This window comes from Bombus pascuorum, chromosome 2 (genome assembly GCF_905332965.1).
Source record: "Bombus pascuorum chromosome 2, iyBomPasc1.1, whole genome shotgun sequence".
NCBI classification, from domain to species: Eukaryota; Metazoa; Arthropoda; class Insecta; order Hymenoptera; family Apidae; genus Bombus; species Bombus pascuorum.
In genome coordinates, this window is record NC_083489.1 from 3,495,993 (window position 1) to 3,515,874 (window position 19,882).

General features: G+C 33.6%; 2 protein-coding genes across 4 annotated transcripts; one reads left to right on the forward strand and one right to left on the reverse strand.

Annotated features, from left to right (window-relative positions):
- Window positions 1-490: 490 nt before the first annotated feature.
- On the forward strand, window positions 491-11,881 carry LOC132904664 (alpha-1-macroglobulin-like). The gene is made up of 25 exons (XM_060955353.1): window positions 491-777; window positions 1,296-1,456; window positions 3,033-3,274; window positions 3,382-3,498; window positions 3,738-3,904; window positions 4,023-4,131; window positions 4,411-4,644; window positions 4,741-4,983; window positions 5,124-5,449; window positions 5,574-5,932; window positions 6,007-6,143; window positions 6,226-6,396; window positions 6,755-6,918; window positions 7,072-7,300; window positions 7,740-7,945; window positions 8,126-8,475; window positions 8,632-8,864; window positions 8,924-9,175; window positions 9,314-9,703; window positions 9,828-10,059; window positions 10,142-10,314; window positions 10,393-10,707; window positions 10,847-10,904; window positions 10,980-11,201; window positions 11,330-11,881. Exons 1-25 carry the CDS (start codon window positions 695-697, stop codon window positions 11,530-11,532), a joined length of 5,376 nt encoding a protein of 1,791 aa, XP_060811336.1. The 5' UTR covers window positions 491-694; the 3' UTR covers window positions 11,533-11,881.
- LOC132916328 (protein MTSS 2) lies at window positions 9,425-19,838 on the reverse strand. Of its 3 annotated transcripts, none has more exons than XM_060976234.1 (14): window positions 19,298-19,838; window positions 18,409-18,470; window positions 18,128-18,201; window positions 17,904-17,988; window positions 17,732-17,823; window positions 17,385-17,665; window positions 17,002-17,301; window positions 16,657-16,785; window positions 16,366-16,435; window positions 15,995-16,288; window positions 15,786-15,925; window positions 15,359-15,726; window positions 12,855-15,268; window positions 9,425-9,527 (listed from the first exon to the last, which is right to left on the reverse strand). In XM_060976234.1, exons 1-13 carry the CDS (start codon window positions 19,367-19,369, stop codon window positions 14,614-14,616), a joined length of 2,622 nt encoding a protein of 873 aa, XP_060832217.1. In that variant the 5' UTR covers window positions 19,370-19,838; the 3' UTR covers window positions 9,425-9,527; window positions 12,855-14,613. The 3 variants fall into 3 exon arrangements, with proteins under 3 accessions (XP_060832217.1, XP_060832216.1, XP_060832218.1); XM_060976233.1 differs by having other exon boundaries at window positions 16,366-16,522; XM_060976235.1 differs by lacking the exon at window positions 16,657-16,785 and having other exon boundaries at window positions 16,366-16,522.
- Window positions 19,839-19,882: the final 44 nt, after the last annotated feature.

Here is a 19,882-nt window from a genome sequence, read left to right on the forward strand (position 1 = left end):
ATGTCGAATTAAGAATATTGGATTAAGAAATATGAATCGCAAGAAACAGAGATTAGATGAACTCGTCCGCATTTACTTTTCAGTTATATAATTTAATTATCAGTAATTAAACAAGAAGAATGTCCTACGAAATATAATATCACTTGTGACAAAGTTATTACAGTTCTTTATTAAGTATATTTCAATAATTTTATAATTATTCAAATTAGTACAAAAAGTTATTATATTTCGTCCTTTGTCGTAGATATCTTATAATTTTGTTAGATCAAACACCAAATTATACATTTTCTGAAATGTATAGAAAATTCTTTTATTATAATACTCCTTACCTCTATCAACAATTTCATGTTTCATTGTACGTTAAAGCTTGATAAGTGACATAGGAGAAAATTGAACGTACGTCGTACGTGTTCTATTCGGTATTAGCGAAACGCTTAACCCTTCTCCTTACAGATTCAGGGGGTTAATAAGAGGGACCGAACGAATATCGTGCTTTCAGTCTGCGTACAGCGCAGAGCTACGTACATATATTAACGCATTGTTAAACGTTCTTTACGTCTTTATCGTGCAGGAAACGATACTTGCCATTTAATGGACGAACAAGCTAGGTCTTGAATAAGCGTTAAGCATGTTCGCGAATATAGTTTGTCGAAACTAAATGTTAGAAACAGTGTGACTATACGAGATACGTAAGATGGGTAAATTGGTGTTTTTGGTGCTGTTTGTTTATTCAGTGGGAATTTCACGCTACTGCGAAACTACGTCGACTCCAAATCGGTAATTGTAGCCGATCAAATTCTATGAATTCAAATTCAAGATAAAGATCAGATTATCGATCACGACAATGTCTTAATGGACGTGTTAGACGTCGATAACTTTACGACAAGAATATACCGTCTTGAAGTACTAACCAATCGCGCGTATAATTTTCATAAAGACTAGATAATATATAGAAGAAAGATAGGAAGAAGATAGATAGAATATAAATAAAGTATAAGCGAAAAAAATATTTAATATATAATATTAAAAAAAAAAAAAAAAAAAAAAAAAAAATTGTGGTATAGTTTGATAGAATCTCCAAGCTCGATTTCTAAAGAGATATCAACTTTCTTACTTAGTTACGATATTTGGTAATACACAGTGGTATGCCGATAATCTTTAACGTATATAAATTTGATCGATGTAATATTACGTCGTTAAACATACGTATGCACTGCAGAGGTTGCAGAACAAAACGAAGAATAAAGTTTGTAGCATATTATTTTGCATTTGTGCTAGCTCTATTTTGTTTTTAGGGGATATGTGTTTATGGCACCGAAAAGATTATTAGCCGGCGAAACTGAAAGCGGCTGTTTGTCTTTACATAATTTGGAACTACCGGCTCATGTTCTTCTCGAGCTAGTGCCCACTATAGAAAATCAAGTATTGGCTCGTACTAGCGCCGTTGTAAAAACAGGTAAATACACTTGTAATTGAAAGAAGAACTGCAAATCAAAGAATATCGCAGGAGTAACGATATTATTACGTCGTTATTAGTCACTTAAAAAATTCTTGTCATACGAAGAAACAAAGTTCAATTTTTTAAGTTTTAAATTAATAATTATTAAAAGATTATTCACGCGTTACATCGTTAGTTGTCTTGATAGATGTTTGTAATTTGTATATACTCGTCTTTATTGTACTGCAAGAATAAATTCACAGTTCTTTGAGATCCAATCTAGACCTTTGACATCACATTGTGTATGTATATTATACATATTATGTATGTACTCAAGATCATCGGTATCATTTCGATAAGAGACCTCCGTCAATGGCATACATAAACTATATATAAAATTTGCAAGATGTATCTCAATTTATATTAATTTATACATCGCATTTGTTCAACAAAATGTTGATGAATTGTTAACATAGAAATACCATTGCGTTAAATTATTACTGATTTTGATTTTAAACGTTAAACACGCGATTCTTCAATTAAAATTACTATTAATGAATTTTACTTAATTTTACGTAATTTTTTAACGAGTTTTTTTTTTTTTTTTTTTTTATTTTATTTTGGTTATTTTACAATTTGTCCTTGCGGACATTTGGTAAAGTGTTATATCTTGTTGGTGAAGAAAAAAAAAAATATAAATAAAAAATAATATAGCATGTGGGCGGCTACCCCCACAGGGTGCTAGCTTCATTTTTTCTAAGTTATATCTTTTATGAGGTGATAACGAGTGAGCATAAAACTATTAAGATGTAAGACTGCTTAAGTGTACAGTAACATAGAAGATAAAGATTCTACTAATAAAGATCGTTCCAAATTCTACGCCTTTACTGCTTAAGGGAAAAGATGATATTTGAAACAATGTTTTACAGTATTAAAGAATATTTTGAATAACTCGTTATTTTGTAGTTAATTTACGATTGTTTAGCTGCGCGAAGAATGAAGTAGGAACTACAAAATGATCAGAGCTTCCACTTTTAAGAAATTCTTTTCCTATTCTTTTGGTTTTTCATTTTCTCCCTTATCTCTGTAAGTGTTTTCATCTCATATCGGACTCTTTAAACAAATGGTAAATTGAAATTGTCGCTTCCTGCGGGGGGACTGAATTGGCCGACTCCCTCTCTGCAGAGGAAATAAGCAATCGCTAGAATATATACATGAGAAACCCATTTATATTATTATATACGGGATGAACAAATTTAATCCTATTATTATTGAGAAAACTTTAGTATCAAATGTTTTTTAAAGCTCGTATGGGCAACTGTAGGAACAACGATTATCTAAATCAACGTGTAATTAAGCAGCTAATTGTTTGTAGCCTTTCTTGGTATAGCAATTTAACGATTAAGGATATCCTTTCGCGTGAATGCATTTATGTCAGACGAAGACGATTGCTTCGATGTTGCAAGCTGACATGGAAAATATATTACATTTTCAAACTTAATATTAAAAATTACAAGCACCAGTTCAATGCTAAACTTTCTTTCTCGATGTTATCTACGAATTATATGTATCAATGACTGTTTCTCTTTTTTAGGTACAGAAACATGCCTGCACTTAGCAGTACCGCAGACCGTCTCCAGAACCGCGAGGCTCCGATTAAAAATCAAATTCGACAAGTATCCCGATTACGTCGTGGTATCGGAATCAACTGTAGAGATCGAAGACGATTCTTTGATCACCTTCGTAGAAACCGATAAACCGACCTACAAGCCCGGTCAAGACGTTAAAATCAGAATTCTTATGCTTATGCATGATTTAAAACCGTCGCAAAAATCGGTAAGAAATTACTTGGTCTCAAATTTTTCGTTAGATTCCTACCGTTTCCCTAAAATTATCGTTTCATCGTTACTTTGAATATGTTTCGAAATTTTCGTTGCTCGCAGATTCCAGAAGTATGGATCGAAAGTCCATCGTTAGTGAGGGTAGCGCAATGGACGAACGTAAGCACGGAGAACGGGATGGCTCAGTTGACGTTTCCTTTGTCTCCGGAACCAACCTTGGTAAAATCGAAACGTCTATGGAGAAAATAATTAAATGCAATCAAGTTAAAGAGAAAGTTAGAAAGAAGCGAATACTTCGAATCAAAAGATAGAAAGAACAAATCGACTAAACGAGAAAATAATTGTTTCAAAGGCTAAAGACAAGTTGCTATTTTGTTAGATAAGAAAAATAAGAATATGATGGTTTTCTCTATGCTTAAATAATTTTATATAAACCCTACGTGTAATTTATGTAACAGGGGACGTGGAACATAAAAGTAATGAAAGAAAGAGAGTATTCTAAGTTGATTCACACTACTCGATTTGAAGTAGAGAAATACGTTCTGCCAAAATTTCAAATAACCATCAATTCACCACAATATATTCTTGCGGATGTGGAGAACGTGACTTGGAACATCTGTGTCAAGTATCGTTATCGTATCTTTACCATAAAATTTCAAATATTATGAACAACGTTGCTAAGCTATTACATTAATACGTAAATCGTATTATATATTAAAATTAAATAATGATTAACATTACAGATATAGTTACGGTAAACCTGTGAAAGGTAATCTATTGCTGAAGTTAACTCCTCAAACACCAAGTTGGAGAAGATTGCCCAATCTTCCGGCAATACGTTACGAAACGGAAGTACGTATATACGAGCCGTTTAATGCAAAAGTGACGTAAGTCAAAAAATGCTGGTTACCGAATAACGAGGAATAGAGTAAGAGTTCCATAAGGACGATCGTCGCTTATTCTGCCATCCACCAAGAAACTAACGAATATATACTTGTTCTTGAGATTTGCTGCTAAACCGAACAGGCAAAAGATCGACCTATACCACTTTTGCATCAAACGGCTCGTACATTCATTTCATTTTGATTATCGAAGTGGAAAGGTATATCAAAGACGAAATAAATATTTTAGCTCGATAAACCGGATGGTTGCACCGAATTTATTCTTTCTGGAACGGTTCTTGGGTTGGCGCATTGGAAAATGGATCCGAACAATATCGTTCTCATAGCTGAATTCACAGAAGCCGGGACTGGCGTAGTAGAAACTACGATTAGTAGAACCGTGGTGATGCACGAAGCACTGAAATTAGAATACGAGAATTATACACCTAAATACTTCAAGTTCGGTTTACCTTATCATGGAAAAGTGAATTTTTATCTCATGCTTATGTTACTCGAATATAATTTTTAATCCGTCGGTGGTAAATAATTATCTTATTTAAATCGTATCTTTTTATGATAGTTGCGAGTTTTGCGACACGACGACACGCCTGCTCCGAATGAAAAAATTCAAGTTTGCCTAAAAGTACGTGGAAAAATCGAATGGGACAAAGATGTTGTAGAATGTCGTGATTTTATGTCATCCCCTGATGGTTTCGTCGATTTTGTCGTACCACCGCAACATAAAAATATCGTTTTGTTAAGCTTTGTCGCCACCGCCGTTGATTATCCGACAACCTATTATCCGCCAGACCAACGTTGGAAAGTATGTAACATTAATAGTAACTTATTAATATTGCTACTAACTATCGTTAGAGACTTATCAATCCTAATAACTTCTTAAGTTTATAAACATTCAGGTTTTTAATTCTCATAAATGTTGCTCTCATATACAATTTATTTCAGGTTTTCATGAATCAACCATCAGCATCTACCACCGTAAATCCTTGGTATTCTCCGTCCGATAGTTACTTAACGGTAGCTCGGGGAAATCAACCGATTACCTGTGGCGAGAAGTATTCCTTTAACGTTATGTATACGACACCTCCTAACATGAGTGAATCCATTTCTTTCCATTATTCGATCAATTCCAAGGGAGGCATCTTAATATATGGACACGTAAAGCACAAACCTAATCGGGATACAGTGTTGAATTATTTCGAATTTCACAATTTATTGGGTTCTATTGAATCTTTTGCTAACAAAACGGAGGAGGAAGCTATAGTACACAGGTAAATTTTTCTAATATCTTTATATTACGATTTCTAAATTGTGTGTCATAATATAATTAATATTAATATTAAGCTAACGATAATTCGTTAGCTTTCAGTTAAAAAATATATATATATTTTTTAGATTCCCATTAAGCGTTAAAGTAACGCCAAGCATGGCTCCAGTTTCGGAATTGTTACTTTATTACGTACGATCAGATGGTGAAATTGTCGCAACAACTTACACGATAGAAGTTGGCCACTGTTTTGAGAACAAAGTGAAAACCGCATGGCATACTGATGTTCAAACACCAGGATCGGCCACTCAGTATCACGTCGAAGCTGCTCCTGGATCGCTTTGCGGAATCTCCGCAGTAGATAAATCGACCCTATTTTTGGGTAAATCGAAATCCAATCTGATCAGTGCCACTCAAACGTTCGACCAGTTGAGAAGATTTCATCCAACTCCGGAGCCACATTTTCTATCTGCAATTCATTGCAAATGTACGTCTTTGAATTATTTATAACTTTGATATAATTATTGACGTAATTTGTAATATTAAATTTGAATCGTACAGCGATGGCATTAGAAGGAACGAACGAAGAGATCAATCATTTTCCAGGATTTACCGAATTGCGAAAAAGAAGAAACACGAAATACAACGTAATATACAACAAAAGGGTTAACTATGTGGACGCTGTACAAGCTTTTGTCGTAAGATCTTTTGCGTGTGCGTTATCCCTTTAATCCCTTTAATCTCTAGACACTCTAAACGATTCGATCTTGATTTTCATAGGACTTTGGAGTGATTGTAATGAGCGATCTCGTATTACAAACACGACCATGCCCGTGGATGTACATGGAACACACAGACATGTTTCTTGCCTCCCGTGTGTTTTCTCTCAAGTCATTACATTCTGGCGAGTCATTGTTAATCTTTCTTATTACTAACGAATCTAATCTCGTGTAACAAAGTACGAAAGATACGCAATGCTATCGTTTCCCTTCAGTTTTTTACGAACATAAAGATATCGTAAACTTCAATTAGCAACGAATCTGTTTTTAAAAAATTCCATTTACTCGGCATGTGTAATGTATGTGCAAATAAGAGAAAAGAAATAGAGCGTAAGTTTGTACGAATCGATGAGATATACATATATGTATATTTACAGAACTAGAATAAACGAAAGACGTTCTTCGATCGTTCGTCCAAGCTGACGATTGCAAAGAAAACGATTGCTACCTATGCATTCGCAAAACTAGTAGATTTTAAATTCAAAGTTTCACGCTCCATGCTTGCAAAATTTCTTTATGGAAGAAAGTGATTAAGTATAAAAACATTGAAATTTTTAACTTGTCCAATAACAGATGCTGTTGCTGCTGCGGCCATGGATCCAGGAGTAGAATATGTTGACCAAAATCCGGCTCAGACGGCTACACTTAGATCATATTTTCCTGAAACGTGGTTGTGGGAATTGGTACCTACTGGGTATGATTGAAATACATTTTGAAAGCGTACTGAATATTTCGGGAGTGCTAACAGTCTTTCTTATATGTATTGTGATAAATACGTTACTTGTTGACCACAATCAAGATTCGATCAGATTTATTAATAAGATATATATTTAATTATTCTTCATAGAAAAGAGGGCAAAGTAACAATAGAGCGTACACTTCCGCACACCATCACCGATTGGGTTGGATATACAACATGTATTTCGCCGGTTCACGGTCTTGGAATAGCCCCTCCGACCACTATAACAGCATTCCAATTGTTCTTCCTGGATTATAGTTTACCGTACAGCATAAAACGTGGAGAAATAATGCGTTTCAAAGTGTCCCTTTTCAATTACATGCATCATAGTTTACCTGTAAGTGCATCGTTATAAGTTCAGTGGCGGATTCAAAAGGAAGACATATATAAGTACATTTTTGAACCTTATTTTACAAGATATAAATTTGCTTGTAATTTTTATTTTAATATTTCTATCTTGTACTATATCTAACTAGTTTTTCAAACTGTGACATAATATTTTTATATTTTACTAGTCTTGAGGAGAGGACACTGCCCTCACTACTTTTGAATCTGCCACTGTTATAACAAATAAATTTTTAAGTACTAAAAGACACGAATTCTCTTATGCATGAAATTTCGTATTTTTAAATATACTTTCCAATAGATTGGTTTTAGGCATATACCATCTACCGAAATTACATTTTATTTCAAGTAATTTTCCCAACTCCAAAATCCATGTAACGCGAAATTCGTATCCATGTATTTAATAATTCGTTTGACTTATTAATATACAGGTAAAAATAAAAATGGAAGAGGTAGAAGGAATTGATTTGCATTCGTCGAATTCTATCGCCTCGTTCTGTGTAAAACCACGAGACAGTATTGTCTATCAGTACATTTTGAAACCACGAGTACTCGGAGAAGTTAACGTAACAGTTGCCGCTTTCATAGACACTGATTTTCCTGAACCATGCGGACCAGAGACTGTGGTATTTACGCGGTAATTAAGAATAAATAAATAGCTCGTACAGTAAAATAGTAAAAGAAAAAGAAATTTCCTAATAGGAAGTAAGAATAAATTTTAACGATATAAAAAAATAAGAAATAGAAATTAATAATAAACAAATAACTGACCTATTCATATTTAAGGAACGTAATGCCTGATCTATTCGTGTTTAAGGGACGTAATCATGAAACCGATTCTAATTCTACCCGAAGGTTTCCCCATGGAAGAAACGAAATCTACGTTGATTTGCCCGATGGATTTCAGCGATGATTCCACGTTCATGTGGGAATTGGCATTGCCCGAAGACGCGGTACCGGATAGTGGGAGAGCGTATTTAAATTTGATAGGAGACATCTTAGGTCCGGCACTTGAAAATTTAGATAAACTTGTACAATTACCAAAAGGTTGCGGTGAACAAAATATGGTACTGTTTGTTCCAAACATTCACGTGATTAAATATCTGGATGTGATCGGAATCGATAACCCTGAACTTCGTACGAAGGCGATTAGGAATATGGAAAAAGGTATCGTTACATATTTTTAAGAAAGAGGAATATTTTTTAGCAAGAAAAATCAATGTACTTGATTGAAATTTGTTTTATAAAATTAAAAAAAAATCTTCCATTTTTTATTAATCATTTAAGACAGTATTAACCGTTTTTATTATATATTAAACTTAGGATACCAGAGAGAGTTAACGTACAGACATATGAGTGGTTCTTATTCTGCGTTTGAAAGGAGCGAAAGCTCTATATGGCTGACTGCATTCGTATTAAAATCATTTGCTCAGGCTGCAACCTTGATTCATATCGACGAACAGGATCTTAAGCTATCTGTTAGCTGGATCACATCGCAACAATTGGAAAATGGTTGTTTCCCCGTAATAGGCACTGTCTTTCACAAACAGATGAAGGTTCGCCAAATTTTCAACTGTTCGAATGTCTCAATAAATTGCAACAAGTTTTACTTTAGGGCGGCCTTGAAGAATACGATGGTTCGTCATCAGGAATAACAGCATACATCCTAATTTCTTTGCTCGAATCTGGTGTTCCTTTGTCATCGTCTGTTGTTAATAATGCCCAAAGTTGTTTGGAAAAAGGAATAGCTAGTGGTCACAATAATCTACACACTACGGTTCTCACTACATACGCGTTAGCATTATTGGGGGATCCAAAGGCCAATTCCAGCATGATGTCTCTGATGAATCTCGCTACACGCTACAAAGTAAGAATGAACATATATAATCAATCAGGAAATACATCTTATTTATAAATTCTTTTTCTTTTTTATTTGATACTTAGTTAAAACATATCTACAATTACGATTTTATTATTCTTAATACTTGATCTTTTTACGTTATAGAATCTAGTTTGGTGGGAGGATAAAACTAAGCCTTCGATCGGTCTAAGCATCGAAATGACTGCATATGTCATTCTTACCTTACTGAAATTAGGTGACGGACATTTGATCGAAGCCTTGAAAGCTGTTCGCTGGATATCGAAGCAAAGAAACGCCGAAGGTGGATTTACGTCCACTCAAGACACGGTCGTTGGACTGGAGGCTCTTACGAAATATGCTATGACTGTACAACATAGAAATATCGATTTGTCTGTTCTTGTTACTGCTAAGGAAGTGGATTATGTCTACAAATTGCATAACGAAAATCGTATGATTCTTAAACAAATTCGTTTATCTGTTTTACCAACTATCGTAGAAATCTTTGCTCAAGGCAAAGGATGTGTTTTAGTACAGGTAAAGTAAATGTCTTTATCTTTATTCAAGAAAACAGGAACTTTGCTAGGAACTCTGTAAATAATTATTTGCTTGCATTTTCTTTTTTGTTGCAAATTATATAGACATTGCGTTTCAATTTTAGAGCAATCTTAAATACAATGTTCCGCATAGTACCGGTTCGGATGCTTTTGATCTTTCGGTGAGAGCCCGTTCCGTTAGTCATGGAAACGAATGCTCGTTACAAGAAATTACGATCTGTGCTCGATATAAGCTGGCAGATGAGGAAAGTAACATGGCTTTGCTAGAAATTGGAATGATAAGTGGTTACGTGCCTGATCGAGCGAGTCTTCACTTGTTATTAAATCCATCTTCAAGTAAATTCACTCTCTTTCCTATTACAAATTACATTAACGGATAATAATACGATATTAATTGAAATCTATTCATAAATTGCAGAAGTTAAACGATTCGAGGAAGACCAAGATACTATGACGATTTATTTTGATAAATTAACTGGACAAAATACTTGCATTTCGTTTAGAATAATACAGGAGTATTTTGTCGATCACCTTAAGCCAGCAAACGTGAGGCTTTACGATTACTATCAGCAAGAGCTTACCGTATCCACCGTAAGTCCAGACGATTTCTATTCAATTTTAATTAGAAAAAAAAAAAGATGTAACGATTGATAGAATAAATGCTTTCAGAATTACACAATCGCTTCAATTTGTAGCAGCGCGGAACCAGTCGATGAACAAACAACGCCAAATCAATTATCTACTATGAAGCAATACAAAGAATTTAATACCAGTCCGGTGAACTCCTCTTTCTTCGTCGTCAATCATGAACTAGCGATGCCAGATGGAATGGAGGGACCAATTCCAGTTTATATGAAACCGGATGCCTATGATAAAACAGAAATGGCTATCACTACCAATGAATCACCTGATTTAACACTGGCGTTTGAAACGGAGGACCAAACTATGTCAACTATACAAATAGAAAATGAAGAACCTGTACAGGTATTTATATACGTTTCAAACTTTTTTAATCGATCCAAACGACTTGCGAATAATTTGTCAAATAAAATTTGTCAAACAACGAAAAATTGAAGAAAATAAAAGGATTCGTCGAACTATCGATAGAGACAATTTCTTACAGGTGGAGCCAGACTTTGAAATAAAGAATACTACGACAATCATCGAGACGAATATTCCGTGTAAGTAAAATGTATTTTACAATCTACAACAGTTACACGTACAATTATTGTTTCTCACGTTACATGTTACTTTAGTGCCAACGGGAGTAAACCAATCTTGTCCCGTATGTATGGAGTTACCGTCAAACATTAGCGATGTTTATTGTTCGGCAAGTAGCGCGGTTAAAGTAGCAATCAGACGACTTCGCAAAGTGAGATTGCTGCTGGACTTGCATTCATCCCGAGAAGTTCAACGTCTTCGTGCCACGGTCGAGTTCACTTTAAGCCCAAATTGCTCCTGTTTACAGTTAGATAACCGTACGTAACGTTTCACCGTACTAAGAGACGGGGTACACATTGATAAGTTAAACCACCATACCTCGATACACATAACACGTACATCGTTTTACAATGTATATTCAGTATAAAAAAATATTTTCTTGCAGCTGGAAGTTTTGCATTAATCATAAACAAGGATAACGACTTTCTTGCATCCGGGGATCAGAAGCAAACACTGAACGATTCGTTTCATATATATGGTTTACCAATGGTAAGCGGTATGCCTTGCAAATTGGCCGAGGCACGAGCCTCTTGTTTCAACGAAGAGAACATTCAATGCACGTACGAAGATCCCTCGGTTTACGGTTAGATTTAGTATACCTATCTTAATGTGTCTAATGCGCAAAATGTTTAAAACCGATTGTGTAAATTTCGATTACAAGGATATAACATACAGATGTTCTGTTTTCTTTTTTAACTGAACTAATTTCGCGCAGGGTATATACATGAATCTTTGCTCTTTTCATTTTCTATTTTGTCTTCTTTTTTTATCTACAAATATATCAGTTACATAATATGTAAGTAATCATAGAATAAGCTATAGTCCACGTGAAAACATAAACGAACATCATCGTCGCAATTAGTTATATATGTATCAGGGAATGGAAAGTTCCTCTTTTTTTTATATAGATTGTGAATAAAGTTTTCAATATAGTAAATTGATTAATTTATTCCTTCATAATTTTATATATATGTATATGTATATATATGTATATTGACAAGTGAACACGCAAAAAAGCGAATATCGGTTTTTTGTTTGTTATACTTTTATTTATTTATTCTTTGTATCTGATCTGCTACTGAAATAATTATTACAAATTAACAATCACCTCTCGAACTTTTTACTACATTAAATATTATTTTATTACAGCAGATTTTACGGTTATCTATTTTATTATTACGGCTCTTTTTATTTATCATACTAAGTATTTGTCATTTAATGCTGATGGAATTGAAACATTTTCTCTTTCTTTCTTTTTGCACGGCTACAGAGCATATTTGTTATAAAGCTATCGATCTTTCTTCTCTTTCTTTCTTTCTTCTTTCCTTTATTGTTATTTATGTAATTTTCTATGTTCGACTTCAGCATTAAATACCAAATCGCATTATCACTGGAAATGTATTAGCTATTTATCCACATTTGTAAACGGTAAATGCTTGCTCGAAATAAATAAGACTATTTGCACTGTTCGCTAGAGAAACTACCCGTAGCGACGCTTCACTAAAGTAAAATGCAAAACCTAACACCTGCATCAGGAATGAAAGGAACGATTTTTGAATGTCTATAAATTGGCAGTAGCGTTTTCAGTTCAGTCGGCGTCGTTTCCAAAGATTTCAATTATACTCTATTTAATAGATATTTTTTGCTTGTAGTTAGTACATCACCGTTTATCCGTACGAATAAACAACACGGTACATGTAGTAGATATTATAGAATCCTATTCGCAAATGGTCACTTAAGAAAAAACGAGACGAATACGATTAATAATACTTTGTTACACTGGGATCATAATTTTCATCAGTTAGTTAAATATGCGCAATGGTATACATTCACCAAAAACGATGTATTAACGCACTAGTAATTTTCTCGCCGATCTGAGATACATATATACGTTTACTTTTAATATTTACCGATATTGGAACAGCATTGCCCAGGCAGAACACAAGTACTGTGACGAAATGTTGACTCAATATTTACGAGAATATTGGTCGAACACGTTGGCAGTAAATGCTCGAGTAAATAGTAAATGCACATATCTCAACAGCTCTCCTAACTTCGTAGATATCGATATTATAAAACAGTATTGTACAATACTTACCCTAATGTCAAAAAACACAGTGATACAAAAATTCGGATATGTAGAATCAATATGCAAGAGACAGACATTGCAATCGCGAAGTATTCTAAATACAAATCCATTGTATTCCGAAATATGGATACGTTTTAAAACTAGGACTAAGTTGTTATCATCAGTTTGCTAGAAAAGTGATCCACAGTTAATAAAAATAAAATAGAATCTTTGAAATGGAAGATTATTAATTATTGAACAATTTAGTAATTATTTACCAATTTAATAATTTTGTTGTAATTTAACTAATAATTTCTAACATTTTTTATAAAATATTATTCATATATATCGTTTAATATTAAAAAAAAGTTGGGGAATTTTTACAAACATATCGAAATTAAGGATTTTTTAAAAGTGTCACTTCTCTAGCAAGAAGGCGGTATGTGTAAAAGACAATTGGTATAATCTAAAGAAATCTACACTAAGTTAATACAAAAACTTTCAAGTGTGGTAAAATTAACTTACGAATTGTTCAAACACAAAAAATAATGCAGTAATACTGTAGTCTGGAAAATACAATATTATTGTATATCGATATTGAATAAATATTAAAGATATAAATCTCGATGGAATCGGGCCAATATAAAAACTAATTCTAAAATTAAGTTCTACCTGGGCAGTAATACTCACATACATTTACGTTCAATTTTGTCATACCAAACAGTATTATATTGGTTGACAAATGCTACTATTAGAACCTGTGCTCGCATGGAACACGATACTGAGTAGGAAATAAAAATAGTCTGAAATAAAAATGACAATTGTGTTTGTGCGCTTCATACAAGAAAATGAAAGACAGACAATACAGGTAAAATTAATCACTACATGTAAAATAATAATATATTAAGACACGAGCTCTATATTAAATTATATATGCAGATTTTGTATTTCTTCTTTAAATTAAAATATAAAGTATTAAATTCCTACTAAAATATGATTCAGTCAGTCAGGTTTTCCATAGTACTGGCAAGCATCAGGCATTAGTATCAAACATCAACTTAAGTTAAAACTTAAAGTTGCAATAATATGTAAATATACTACTTTAGTTTATAAATATATTATTTAAATCTTATTATTTTAAATTATAAAGTACGTGTACGATAAAATTGGGCTCTCTAATTAAACAAGATACGTCGTTTTATCTTTGCACTGAATTAATATATATGTATATATTATATATATTATGACACGCATTGTGAAATATAAATTAAAGATGGATTTAATATAGAGCTTGCCTTTCCTACACAATTTTAATCAAACTAAACACGATATTAACGAATTCAGGTAAAAAATTTGCTTTACTCTTTGAATTTTACATCAGTGCACCGAAATGCAAAGAAGTCAGTCTAACTGATTATCAATTACCAAATGTACGTTCGTAAAGGTACATATATACGCGTGATAAACGCAATTTTATTTGGCGATGTAAACACGTTATTGTTCAGACTTGATAATGCGTGTTGCGATTTTTACAACGGTCGCAAATATCAGATGCATCAGAAATAACAAAGGAACTTGTACGAACATCCGTATTATAATACTCAATAAATTTTAGGTGCTGAACGATCGTTAATGGGACCACTGGTTTTCCTTAAAGAGGTACCTTTTCGTATTTGATCCATGAGAGAATCCCTGACTTGTAAGGGATCCATAATGGGTACACGATTACCCATCATGCGTCTTACGCTTGCGGATCTACTCGTTGTATTATTTCCTTGCAAGTTTTGCTGTTGTTGCGCTAATTTAGCATTCAAAGTCTCGAGAAAACCAGATGGTGTTTTAGAATTTTTACTTATCTGTTGTTCAATGGAGTGCTTTCTGGAAGATTTGGGACTACTATTCGTATTGTTACCACTTGTGGCATTATTACCTGTACTGTTAATAAGCTTAGCACTGAGAACCGCCATAAAACTTTGACCAACCCCTCCCGGACCTTGCCCTTGAATATTTACACCTGTATTGACAGTAGTTATTTGCGTAGTATTTGAATTACGTTCTAGAGAAGCTGAACGAATGGCTGCACACGAACGTTCAACAGATGATCGAGTTACTTGCAACACAGCATTATGCGGTAATGTAGCAGACGCATTGTTATGCGACTGTGCTTGTCCTGTAGCCTTCCGTAAAAGAGATGGACTAGCAGGTGTATGACGTAACTCTGTAAGAGTCCTTACTGTTTCCGACACTGAGATAGATCTGCAATATAGAATATACATTACATTACGTTAGCGTTTTACGTGCCATTGAAATCTTTCATAATAGAGATGGAAAATAATTATATTCTACCGTTGAGGAGTCGGACTAGCTGTAGGTGAAGAACCTTCTAACAAAAACGCTGGCGGGGGAGGAAGATTTTCAGTTTCGTCGCAAGTATTATCAGTGCGTTCATCGTTAGAACCTGCTGATGGATTATTGAATGTGGCAGTTATAATAGTAGACGTTCGTCTTGTTGGTGGTGGAGGTTTATTCACTTGCTGCATCGATCCTCTACGGACCGTTAAAGTAGATACAGCACCAGGTACATTCCATGTATTCTCACTTGGATTATGGAGTGAATGAGAATGCGGTATAGTAGTTTGACTTCCATATCCACTGCTAGATTCGATACTAGATTCTGATGTTTGACTTCCACCATCTTTTTCCGTAATTTCAGTCTAAAAATATATTTAGCTAAGCACTTATAGTTACAAAATGTCATATGTTGTTGCTTTACCTTTTCAGTTCCTGGTGCTGATAATGAAGCAGGAGGTGGTGGTAAAGGTAACTGCATCTCTTGAGCGCGACTTGCAGCTAAATTTGCTAATTCGTGCATGTTCACATACATTGGTTGTTGAAGTTGATGAGTTGCTAATTCTGTATTATATCGTAATATTATATGCTATTTTCTAAACATTGACATAATTCATAAAAATTAATAGAGACCTTTTGCTAAATGTGCTGGAAGTGGTAACTTAGGTTTCCCTCTAGGACTTCCAGGAGGTTCATTTTTTACTGGAACTGTTGGTCGCTCTAAACTGGAACATCTGTTTGGTATAGGAGGGCGATGACTACCATTATTTCTACGCAATTGTACTCTGGATGCTTGTTGATTAGAGGAAGAACATGAAGAGGAAGAAGAAACTGGAGAAGCGGGTTGACTATGACAACAGCCACTATTATCTGGAGCTTGGAATGTGTAGACACTGAGTGCTGGTCTTTGGTGGCCTTTTTCATAAGCTACAAGAATAAGTGTAATATTATAAATAAATTATACGTTCTTCTTTACTATATATTTTAATTAATAATTTTCTTACCAGAAGAGATCGTGTGCGGCCGTTCGTTGATTGTGTTTTGATTTTGTCTATCATACTGAACTGATGTTTCCTGCAAGTCAGGCCAAGTAGCAGTAGTTACAGGTCTTGTTGTAGTACAACCAGTATTTTGATTAGTTTGAGAAGACACATTTGATACCTACGACAACACGGTTTAACTTCAAAAACATAAAAAAGACAAATACCTCAAAGGATGCAGTGCTCTATTGAATATTGCAAATAAAAAGGAAAACTATGAAGTGCTAGCAAGCGACTAATGTCTAACAACCTTACCTGATGTTCAGAGATTGGTTGTGTGTATAACGTGTCCTGAGAAGTGAAGCCAGAGTCACGGGAACTACCATTTACCAAGTGGCGTAGTGTCATCATACCGTTGATGCTGGAGGGCCTGACACCGACAGACTACAACGAGTACAACATCGACTACCACATACACACTAAGCCGATGCCAAGTGGCATTCATGCTATGATCCATAAGCAACTACTTGCTTAAAATACGGCTAGTGCATAAATAGTGAAACTAATATGCCATGCACAAATGATTCACATTCTTAATATAATAACGAAGCAGAACGAAAAAAATGTAATATTGATTGTTTATGCTACCGTAATTTTCACCTGAGAAAGTGATCTGTGCCAAGGGTGTCCAGATGGACTTGGATGACTTTTACAAGAACCACTGCTGCTACTAGTCAAAGAACTAATTGAACACATTGAACTTTTCCTTGACCCAAGTGACAGAGAAGGACTTGAGGGTGGTGTAGCAAGTGACCACTGTGTTACATCGCAACCTTTTATATCTGTTATCACTTGCTCTGATGCAGGAGGTAAATGATGTGGAGAGGCTGCATGTCGTTGTAATTGATCAGAAACCTCTTGCAAGTGTGTCAGTTCCATTAGCATTGCAATTTCTTCATCCTGTTTGTTTTTTACATTTTGTTAACAGAGTTATTTGAAATTGAATTATTAATTACCCCATAATTATAATTGATGTTACTAACAAGTACTGGTTTCAAAAATCTGGCAAGAAGACAATATCTGCCCCTTTCTTCGAGTAAAGCCGCACGAACGGCTTTTCTTTCCGTTTCTTCTAAACTTAACCGTTTTTCTTGAACAACAGCAGCTGAAGATTCTAGCATTCGATTCAATTCAATATCACTTGATAATGTTCCATGTCCTTGTGACTGTCCTTGTAAATGATGACCTTTTCGTGCTTTTTTCTTTTGCAAACGTAATGTATCAGTAGATCGCTTTCTTAATTCTGCTTTTGCTTTTTTATATTCTGAAATTAACAGAATTTTAAGTATATTTCAACATTTTCAAATATGTTATCATTAAATATACTAACCTTTAGCATGTTCTTTATCTAAATTTATTAAAGATTTTTTCCAATCTTCTAATTTTTCTTGAAGAGGCAACACCAAGCAATCCATAATAGCACTAATAAAAAAATATATAAATAAAAAATGCTTATTTAACAGATAAATATTAAAAATTATTAAAATTTAATGAAAACTTACCTAGTAAATGATTTCATACGTGTTTCTACTGCTTTATGTCTAAGGCATATCCGGGTTAAAGCAGTTCCAATTTCTTTTGTTGCACCTTAATTACAAATATTTTATTGGACTAAGAGCTAACATTTAAAAGTATTTCATAAAAAAATTAAAAAAGAAGGTATGATACAAATAAATATTGATGTATGATTGTTTATAATAAATATAGAAAATAAGACATAATTCACCTCTTGCACTAGTTGCAGCATCAGCAATTTTTTGAAAGGTTTCAAGATATGCAGAAATAGCTAAAATAGCAGCCCTAAAAAAATTTCTAATGTAATTAGAGATATTATATTATTGTAAAGTAAATTTTACAATACATCTGTAATTAAAATACAAGCTTGCAGTAAATTTTATTTTTATGTTTTATGTACAATATAATTAGTATTACTATTGAATACAAAAGTCAAATCTTAAATTTACTAATAAAATAAATATTAAATTGTAATCGAAATATAATTATTACCTTAGACAAGAATGTAATTTGGTTGCTTTTGAAATCAAATCTTCCCATAATGGTGCTCCATTCTAAAAATAAATTTTTTACATTTTTTAACATTTTTTTATTTGTGAAATAAGAAATATATAAATAATTTATATATATGATTTTTATACATTGTACAAATACATATTATTACATTTGATGTAGATACTTTTATGTTATCATAAAAATACAACACATTTAATAGGGTAATGCAATCACATACGCCTACCTATCTTTTCTGATTAGATAATTTTATGAACTAGGAAGCTACCTGAAGAAGAAAATTGAATTGTTACATAGCTGCAATATTACATACATTTTTTGTGGCTGTTTAATAAAATTAAGTAACATTTTATAAAAAATTTATATATGAAATTTATTAAATAGGATTATTTTATATAATTTACTTTGTTATAAATATTATTCGATGCTATATTCGTTGTTTACTAGTTTCATTAAGTAAAAAGAATATATACATTTATTATCTTGGAAATATGAAAAAATATTTCGGAGCAGTATTATAGAACTAGAACAAGTGTAAATTAGCTATCGTCCTCGTTTTATCGCATTAAAGTATCTCAATGGTTTCGAAGAGTAGTTTTCAGAATTAGGACAATGGAACCATATTCTTAAAAAGTACCATAAGAAGAAATAACTGAAGGAATATGTTGCCTCTTCGGTCATAATGATTTCATAATATTTACGAAATATGTATATGTATTAAGAACAGTTGCATCGACAACGCGCCTTGGCCTGCATCGTTACTTGTGCAAAGGTAAAAAAGCGTACAAAAAACAATGAACAGGAAAAAACGCGGTCGCGCTCAAGCAAAATAAATATCGAATATTGACACATCATTAACGTTACTTACCTTCATGTCAGTTATAATCTGTTGAAAGAGGCCACCCAAAGCACTGCACTCTCTCTCAATTGTTGCATCCATCTTTGACTATCCGAAATTTTTTCCTTACTTGGCCCCGATAAAGTTCTTCCACATTAGAATCGTAGAATAGTTTCACTTTTTGTTATCCATATAGATATATACAAAATTTCCATAAGAATATCGGCGATTTGTAAGATTCGCCATTTTCGTAACAAGACACAAGTTTGAAGTAACACAGGGAAATACAACTGAGTGTATTTACTTACACTGAGCCTCTCATATATCTGTATCACGAATAATTTCGAATAAAACAATTTGGAAATCGAATGATCACTGTACTATTTTCACAAATATTTTCCAACAATGTGCAATCATAACACTGATTAGTTTTGTCAAGGAAAATTGTAAACACTAGGGGACGGGTATCTCAACACAACGCACTCATTATGACGAGCAAGTATGGCTCGCTCGCGCGTCTGCGTCGATTCTGTTTTCGTTGCAATACCTGAATATCTGTGCCCCCTACGGCGACCCCGTTTCACAACTTCAAATTGAGGATTCGGGGTATATCTA

Bases quoted from the DNA above. Each gene is read 5' to 3' on its own strand.
- LOC132904664 (XM_060955353.1), top strand. From the start codon at position 695: ATGGGTAAATTGGTGTTTTTGGTGCTGTTTGTTTATTCAGTGGGAATT. The intron at 778-1,295 runs GTAATTGTAGCC...TTTTGTTTTTAG, and splicing joins ACTACGTCGACTCCAAATCG to GGGATATGTGTTTATGGCAC. The intron at 4,645-4,740 runs GTGAATTTTTAT...TTTTTATGATAG, and splicing joins GTTTACCTTATCATGGAAAA to TTGCGAGTTTTGCGACACGA.
- LOC132916328 (XM_060976233.1), bottom strand. From the start codon at position 19,369: ATGGATGCAACAATTGAGAGAGAGTGCAGTGCTTTGGGTGGCCTCTTT. The intron at 18,202-18,408 runs GTAATAATTATA...AAATTTTTTTAG, and splicing joins AAATTACATTCTTGTCTAAG to GGCTGCTATTTTAGCTATTT. The intron at 17,989-18,127 runs GTGAATTATGTC...TTTGTAATTAAG, and splicing joins TGCTGCAACTAGTGCAAGAG to GTGCAACAAAAGAAATTGGA.